This window comes from Mus pahari, chromosome 1, assembly GCF_900095145.1.
Source record: "Mus pahari chromosome 1, PAHARI_EIJ_v1.1, whole genome shotgun sequence".
Classification (NCBI taxonomy): domain Eukaryota; kingdom Metazoa; phylum Chordata; class Mammalia; order Rodentia; family Muridae; genus Mus; species Mus pahari.
In genome coordinates, this window is record NC_034590.1 from 72,121,413 (window position 1) to 72,130,705 (window position 9,293).

The window sequence follows — 9,293 nt, forward strand, 5'->3', positions numbered from 1 at the left end:
AAAAAAAAAAAAAGTAATGTTCAGTGCTTATGGAACAATTTTTTTAATAATGGAAGAAGTTAAATTCAATTTTACAAAAATCACTCTAGATTGTTAACTGTTAAATATATGTGTAGGAGCTTTTACCTTCACACCTGTCTGTGCACTTTGTGTGTGCCTAGTACCTGCAGAAGCCAGAAGAAGAAGCTGAAACCCCTAAATCTGGTGTTAGAGATGTCTGTAGTCACTACATGAGTGCTGGGAACTGAACTCAGGTCCTCTGTAAGAGCAGCCAGTACTCCTAACCACTGGTCTATCTCTTCAGTCCTTGGGTGCAATTTTTTTCTATTCACCTGCCTCAACCTTTTTTCCTCTTCATATAGTCTAGTATTCTTTGCAAGGATGGAGCCACTATTTAATGTCCTCCTTTTAGAGTTGGTAGCCCTAAACCTACTGTGGAGCAAAGAGTCCAAGTCAGAGCTGTTACCTCCCTCAGCCTGTGAGGTGAGCTTCGGCCATGCAGGAAGGACTGATTACCTCTGTCCTCAGTCTATACTGCATCTAAAAGCATCTTGTCCTCATCTTGTATTGAAGCATATGTCATTTCAGCAAACACTGAATCCCTACTCTATATGTAAGTTACTCGGCTATATGCTAAACTACAGACTATGGACTAGATGAGCTCACTAACATGTTCACAGATAAGAATAAGGTTTTAAGTGTATATGGTGGCATTTTTTTCTTTATGTCCAGTAACTGATTTAATCAATAGATACTGATGTGGTATGATTTTTTTTAAATGGGTTTGTTAAGGCATACTTCTATGATATAATTTACTCAGTTCAAGTACACTCAATAATTTCTGTGTGTTTATAGAGTTAGAGTTATTTAATCATGATCATAAGTGAATCATAAAACACTTACATGACTATGAGAAGATCCCCTTCATGCCCATCCTCTGCCACAGGCAACTTATTCTGTCTGTCTCTGTAATTTGCCTTTTTGAGGCATTTCACTAAATTAAATCATGCAGTATGTGTAGTCTGTTGTATCTTTACATGCAGTATGTATAGTCTTGTTTGCTTGCTTTCTTTCTTTCTTTCTTTCTTTCTTTCTTTCTTTCTTTCTTTCTTTCTTTCTTTCTTTCTTTCTTTCTTTCTTGTTTTATGACACAGGGTTTCTCTGTATAGCCCTGGTTGTCCTGGAACTCAGTTTGTAGACCAGGCTGGCCTCGAACTCAGAAATCACCTGCCGCTGCCTCCCGAGTGCTGGGATTAAAGGCATGCGCCACCACGCCTGGCTTTGTTTCTTTCATTTTACATGCCTTTCAGATTAATCCATGTTGTTGAATGTACCTGTATTTTTAAATTTCTGAGTAATATTTCATTATATGTATATTCCATATGTTGTGTATTATTTGGTGGACATTTAGGTTGTTTTTCACCTTGGCTGGAAGATGGCTAAGTCAGTAAAGTGCTTGTTTTGTAAACGTGATGGTCTGAGTTTAATACCCAGTTCCCATGTTTTTATTTTAAAAAATTAGGCTTAGTAATCCCCGGGGAAGTGCATACCCATTCATTGTCTGGTGCCAAATGGTAAATCCTAAAAACATACATATAAGTAACATACAGACTGATCAGGTAACATTTAGGAATAATTAATCAAAGAAGAGAACATGAACTTGACTGGGAACAGAGATGGTATATGGGAAGGTTTGGAGGAAGGAAAGGGAAAGGAGAAATGCTGTAATTATCATTTGAAAACAGTCTCAATGCTGTGCCTGGTTAGTCTCTGTAACTCGAACAGTAGTCAGCCTAGCCTGCTTGGTGAGCTCCAGGCTAGGGAGAGATCTCAGGAAACTGTGGCAGCGCCTGAGGAGTGATGCTCAAGGTTGAGTCTGGCCTACAGATACACATGCACACGGACAGGGGAGGGTGATGGGGAGACAATACTACCACAATTATTTCTTTATAGTAATATGCCTAGGGTTACTGGGTCGCACAAAGTTTATGTTTAAATCATTTTTAGAAAAAACACTGAGCTGTTTGCCAAAGTATCTGCACCATTATTTTGTTTCTGCCAGTCTTATATGAAGGTTCTTGTTTCTCCATATCATGCAAATATCTGTGTTGTCTCTCAATTTTTATTGTTTATTTCACAAGACTAGAGGTCAAGCCAAAGGCTTTATACATACTAGGGAAGCATTCTGCTGCTGAGCTACACACAGCCCATATCCTTGGTTTTAACCATCCTTGTGGTTATGAAATAGTGTTTTATGGCAGTTTTGGTTTGTATTTACGTAATAACCAGCTGTTGAATGTTTTCATGAACTTACCAGATCTTCATATATCTTCTTTTGATAAAATATATATTTAAGGGGCTGGCGAGATGGCTCAGTGGTTAAGAGCACTGACTGCTCTTCCAAAGGTCCTGAGTTCAAATCCCAGTCCCATATGGTGGCTCACAACCATCCGTAACGAAATCTGATGCCCTCTTCTGGAGTGTCTGAAGACAGATACAGTGTACTTACATATCATAAACAAATAAATCTTTTATATATATATATCTTTTATCCATTATAAATTCTTATTTTGTTCTTAGGTTATTTTTCTTCTTGTTATAGATTCTTTGTTTTAAGCAAATCTTTTTTTTTAAATGTTTATTTGCTAATATAGAAGTCAAAGGACAAGTTTTGAGTTAATTTTCTCCTTCTCTGTGGGTCCCAGGAGTCAAACTCAGATCATCCAGCTTGATGGCAAGTTCTCTTACCCTGAACTCTCCCAGGTCCTAGTTATGGATTAACTCTTGATGATGAACTAAAGTTTATCCTGCAGATATCAAGAACCACTATAACTGCAATTGGAAGATAGTAAAAATTAACGGCTGGCATTCTTTGAACATTACTTCACGCTAGACATTTTTCTAGTTCTATAACTTATTAACTTATTTAATCTTTATGACAACTCTATTTTAGATGTAATTTTGAATCCTTGCTTTGAAGTTGAGGAAGTTTGTTTAAAGTTACTCAGCAAGTGCTGGCGCTGACTGAGTTTGAAAGTGAGTGATCTAATCCTAAAATGGCAAGTAGCCCTTTGGTGATGAGAGAGAAGTTAAAAAATACCATTTTATAACCAGGATTTTTGTTGGATGTCTTATGTATTATAGTAGAGAACTTCAGGATTTGTTCAGATATGACAGTAATATAATATCCATTACAGAGGCAGGGTAGTATTGGTAGTGGACTGCTGGCCAGGTGATTGACAGGCCCAACTGGATTCACTCAAGAGAGAAAACAATAAGTGTGTAATGTTCTGATACTTGATGCAGATCAGAATGCCTGTCTCCACCCTGGGCCAGAGATATTCCATTCTTTTGACAAGGGAACTTAACAGCGGTTCTCAACCTGTGTGTTCTTAACACAGGTTCTCAACCTGTGTGTTGAGCTGACTCCCTGGGGGCTTGAATGATCTTTTCCCAGGGGTTGCCTAAGACCATCAGAAAACAGATACTTATATTACAATTCACAATAGTAGCAAAAATCACAGTTATGAAGTAGCAATGAAAATAATTCTATGGTTAGGGGTCACCATACCCTGAGGAACTGTATTAAAGGGTCATTGAGAACCCCTGATGAGGAGTGGCAAAATTGATACCTTTCCAGTGTTACCAGAGAAACAGAAGGTGGGGCCCAAAGCTGACCACAAGGGAGAGGTTCATCCTCAGTGGCCTCCAGGGCTACTGATCTCTGTGCAGCTATCTAACACTGATTCTCTGTGAAGTGAGGCCTTGCTTCCCACAGTAGCAGGGTATGCCTGGCATTGTCAGTGCTGATTAAGGAAAGACCCTCTGGCCCAGCTACAGATTGGTAAAAGTTACAGTAGAGATAACAGTCCTTCTCTTTCTGTTTACTCTCTTGTGTTGTAGAGTCGACAATTAGAATCAGAAACTGGTACCACAGAGGAACACAGTCTAAATAAGGAGGCTCGGAAATGGGCCACACGTGTGGCACGTGAGCACAAAAATATTGTTCATCAGCAGCGGGTAAGTATGGTAGAGCACGCTGGCAGTGTGCAGCTGAAGTCAGATTTCAGATAGGTTTTTTTCCAACCTAATCTTTTTATCGTTTATTTAGGAGCTTCACCTAATGTACCCTGATCACATTCACTTCTCAGTCTTCTCAGGTTCACCTCCCCCAAAGAAAAGAAGAATGAAAAAAAAAATAAAATAAAAAAAAAATAAAAACACCAAGTTTAATCTGCATTACAAATCATATACTCAAGGGCAACTGTCAAGCTCCCAGTGGTCTGTCCTCCTTCCTTCCACCCCTGCCAGAAGCCATCAACTGTACAGAGCTACACTTCAGCTCTTTAAAAGCTCACAGTTCTTTAGAGTTCTCTTCAATAGCTTCTTGTCTACACTGTTTCTTTTGGGGGAGAGAGGGGTGAAGGTGGGAGAGAGAGGTTGTCACAGAAGCCTCTATGAGATTTCAGATAAAGTTGAATTTTTTTTTATTTGTGTTTGCTTGTGCACCACATGCATGCCTGACACCCACAAAGGTCAGAATAGGGCATTTGGTGTTGGATCCAGTGGAACTAGAGTTATAGCCAGTTGTGAGTGTCCATATGTGTGTTGAAATTGAATCTGAATTCTCTGTTCCTAACCACTGAGCCATCTCTCCAGCTCCAAGTAGTTGAATTCTATTAATGTGAAAAATCTTACATTTTCCCTGTACTGTCTCAACAGTCAGCATTATGCTCTTAACTCTTACCTGCTTTGAAAAATCTAATAAGCTTTTTTTTTCCTTAAGACATGAGTGTCTCCTCTGTACACAACCCAAGCTATCCTGGTATATGCTATGCAGACGAGATTGGCCTCCACTCACGCCTGCATGGGCTAGTGCACTCAGCCATGTGTATACACACATACATATGCATAGAATGGGAATATAGGTAGACAGCAACACATGAAACTATGCTTTCTATAAAGTCTTAAAAATGAAATCAAGTTTTAAAAATTTTATATCAGCATAAGTTTAAAGTTTGGCAGTATCCCTGAGGTCAGGATGTAGGGGAGGGTAGGTACAACATTTTGGAGATGTCTATTAGTGTTAAAATATAGAATTATTAATAGGACTAAATATATCAGTAAGATGATTATATATTACATATATGTTAATAATATAAATATCTTGATAATAAATTAAAATATAAGACTGATATTAAAATATAGACTATATAAATTTGGCAGTATCTAGTAATATTAAAGTATAGAAGTCCAGGTAAAGCTCACTAATAGAACACCCGCTTACTTGTGCAGGGCAGTTGGCTTGATCACCAATACTGCAATACAGTGAACAAGCAACATGTACAACTTTTAGTTTAGTAACTGAGGGCTTTCCTACCCACACATAAGTTCTCTGAAATAACTCTTAGACAAATTATACTTATGAATAAATGCTTAGGCCATAAGTTTGAGCCTGTTCCCCAACTAGCTCATAACTTAATTATCCCGTTTATCTAACTATTTTAAGTCCCTCCACATAGCTGCTTACCTGGTTCTGTTTCATGCAGCAACCTTCCTCTGTGTCTGGATAAATCTCCACACCTGACTCACCCCAGAATCCCTCTCTTTCTCTGCTGGATGTCTCACATTCTAAACCTGCCTCAGTTCATTGGCCAGTCACCTTTTTACTGACAAGTGAATGCTTTTACACAGTGCACAAGAGATTATCTCTACACACTTTTGTGTTTTCATCTCAGATATCCCAATGCGTTCAAAGAGTCATTAGATAGGCTCTTCGTGTAGTACTGTTTTAAAAGAAGTTTAAAAGTCCCAGTAGCAGTGCTCTGAGTGTAAATACACTTTTGCTAAACTGTTGGGTGTGTGCTTTAAGAAGAATGAGGTCAGTTTCTGCAAACATGACAAGGTTTGGTAGAAACATTGAGGGAATATGTCACTGTTTTCTTCTCCCCATAAAAAAGATTTTCATTAGTAGGATTTGAAATAATACAAATTGATGAAGTAGTACTATCTTGGTGTAAAGAGTATGTAATGGATTCATTGTGCACTAATGAAGTCTTTTTGTTTCTTTACAAGGCTTGTTTGGCAAGAATACTCTATAATCAGGCAGGTGTAGTGGTACAAATCTGTAATCCTAGAGATAGAAGCTGTAAAATCAGAATTCAAGGCCAGCAACCTAGTGAATTTGAAAATAGCCTATCTTCATAAGACCCTATTTTAAAAAAATAAAAACAAACAAAAAAGTCAAGATCTATCCATTTAAAAAAATCAAAGCTATATATGTTTCAATTATGCAATGAAAATAAGGTATATAGATTATATCTATCAATTTCTTCGTTTTCACTTTCCATCTCCTGTTACCTTGGGTCCAAAATAGTAAATGGATAATGAATAAGTAGACAATGAATGTCTAAATGCCCACCATTCTGTAGCACAAGTCCCACTGGTAGTTGTGGACTACTTTATCCAGCATATTCACACTGTCAACTCTACTTCCCTGTGGGTTTCATCATGGCTGTCTCTGTTAGCAGATCAGCTGCCACAGCATCACAGGGCTAGTGTTTAAGTAACTTTCACTTAACTGTGTGGCCTTACTGTGCAAGACAGTACTGGGAGGCACCAGCTTATGGGCCATGGAAAGGCAGGTCAACCTTGGTGCCATGTGCAGAACTGCAGGACACAGGAAACCACCAGAGACCTTGAGCTGCACCTTCCGAGGAGGGAGCTGTTGCTGCATGCTTTTATAAGTTGTCACCATGGGGGGGGGGGAGCTAAGACAAGAACTCTTCTTTGGTTTACAACTTTCCATTTTTAAAAATTAATTAAATAATAAAAAGTTTAAAACTAATTATTGTTTTAGCCACTGAATTCTCTGGAATTATGTAAATACTCAAGGAAAGAAATGAGAACAAAAATCTTTATTTTCTTTGACAGGTTCTAAATGAACTAGAATGTCATGGTGTTGCTCTATCAGAACAAAGCCGAGCAGAGCTGGAACAGAAAATAGATGAAGCGAGAGAAAGTATCCGTAAAGCAGAGGTAAGACAGTAGGACAGCTCTCAGTTGTCGTGTGTCACTCAGTTCCAGGCAGTGTCACAGTGTGAAATGCACCCTTGAAATTGAGTCTACATGGACATTACATTGAAGACAGTGAACCATTTTTGTGTCCACAGTTGTATTTTTGTGTTCCTGTAGCACATAACCATGAAAACTCTGAACCTACTGTGAAGTTCCCACAGTCATGAAACATTAAATAGCAAAAGGAATGTCACAATGCAGATGTTAATTTTGAAGTTTTCATGTAGCATTAAATAAGACAAATTAATGGTAGAGAAATTGACACATGAATGTTCAAATTCCAGGAGAATAAGCAAAGATTTGATTAAGAAAAGAAGGAGCAAAACAAAAAAACAACACATAATTATGGGTTTTAATCTTTTGGGGAGTCATATGAATAGGGGTGGAAAGATGGCTTAGCAGTCAGAGCACTGACTGCTCTTCAGAGGTCCTGAGTTCAATTCCCAGCAACTATATGGTAGCTCACAACCATCTGTAATAGGATCTGGTGCCCTCTTCTGGTGTGTCTGAAGACAGCTACAGTGTACTCATAGAAATAAAATTAAAAATAAATAAATAAATAAATAAATCTTTTAAAAAATGTAATAGTGTAGAGATAAATTAAGAATGATACCCAACATTGATGTCTGGCCTCCACATGTGTACATCCATACAACACATGCACATAAACATATATATTGTCACACACAGACTCTGGGCCAATATCTATTAGGGCATTCAAATAAGGAGTTCTTGTACTAGTTGAATGTTCATCTAAACTCATGACTTTCAAATACCCCTTTAAAAGTTTTAAGAACGCTTCAGTGATTTAGCAACCACAGATAATGTAAGTAAGCATGTTCTGAGTCAGAATAGAATTGTCATTTGTACCTGTACCCACCTCCACATGTTACCTGCTATAGTCTGACCCTCAAGCTTCCACACAGAGGAGAGTAAAGTGTCCAATGAATGGCCTTTTTCCTCTCTAGACCCAGGGTCTAGAACCTCTGCATTAAAGTGCTGGCCAAATACTGTTGGCAGGCAATTGCTGAGCAGTAAACACGGGCTTGTGGTGAACAAAAGTTGTACTTGTTGCTTTTACAGTGTGGATGAAAACATTAATAAAACAGGAATGAGTATTTTGAGACAAGTCTCAAAATGCTTCTGAAGGTATGTCTTTATATTTTCATTTCCAGACTCTACCATGGTGCCACTGGCTAGTACCTTAACTTCACCGGACTGCTCCACCTCACTCTTAGTGTAGCAGTAAAAGGTCACATAATCTCATTTAGAGGGAATGACCTAGTATTCCTATTAGTGTGCCAAACTCACTATGAGTTAATTTAAAACTAAAACATTAAGTGGAATTCTACAACACAGTGTCTTACCTCTCCTGACACAATCAAAGATAATTTTCTTACTAAAAATATAGAACCATGATATCATATCCATTATCTTAGTTTTAAATATCTGTAAAATTGTCTTCAAATGAGCTCTCACTTAGTTTCCACTTATTGGATAATCAGAAATAGCCATGCTAAAATTAGTTGGCAGATGTGAGGGCATATTTTATTAGGGATTTTTGGACACACTAGATCACTTAATTCTTCAGAGAAACTGACAGTAATCATTTATCTGTTTCTCCTTTTTTTTTTTTAGCTCTTATTATTATTTGCGTTATTTTTGTTTATTTTATTATAAATTCTTCACCAAAAGAGAGATCACTGGTTAAAATTTTATCATACCCTTTGTACTTCCTTTGTATTTCCTGCCAACATAAATGGTTTCCTCCCTTGTTTATTAATCTGCTTTGTCTAGTCTCTGTGTAGTTCCATTCATTTTTATTGCTAATTAGAGTTAGCACTGTTGTAGTACTCTGTAATTGATGAAAGAAACTTTTACAGTGAGCAGAAATTGAAAATGTAAATACAGAGACTAAGGATTCTGTAGTCATTAATTCTTGGCTGGTTAAGTTGAGGCAAAGTCATATTGATTAATTTGGCAATTTAATGAGTGTTTCCTATGTACCAGATTCTTACAAAAAGAATCTCACAATAAACTATTATTACGCTGTTATGATTTCTACAGTTCTCACAAGAACATTTTCATTAGCTGTGGTACTGTTCAGTCTCTAATTGAAAATTGGAATGAGGGGCTGGTGAGATGGCTCTGTGGGTAAGAGCACCTGACTGTTCTTCCGAAGGTCCGGAGTTCAAATCCCAGCAACCACATGGTGG

The 9,293-nt window shown here is 37.7% G+C and overlaps 1 protein-coding gene across 2 annotated transcripts in view; it reads left to right on the plus strand.

Annotated features, from left to right (window-relative positions):
- Positions 1-9,293, plus strand: part of Fchsd2 (FCH and double SH3 domains 2) — a 184,450-nt gene that overhangs the window by 142,292 nt on the left and 32,865 nt on the right. For both annotated transcript variants that reach the window (XM_021198412.2, XM_021198422.2), the window contains 2 exons: positions 3,904-4,020; positions 6,934-7,038. In XM_021198412.2, coding sequence (XP_021054071.1) covers positions 3,904-4,020; positions 6,934-7,038 — 222 coding nt within the window. The remainder of the gene's footprint in view (positions 1-3,903; positions 4,021-6,933; positions 7,039-9,293) is intronic.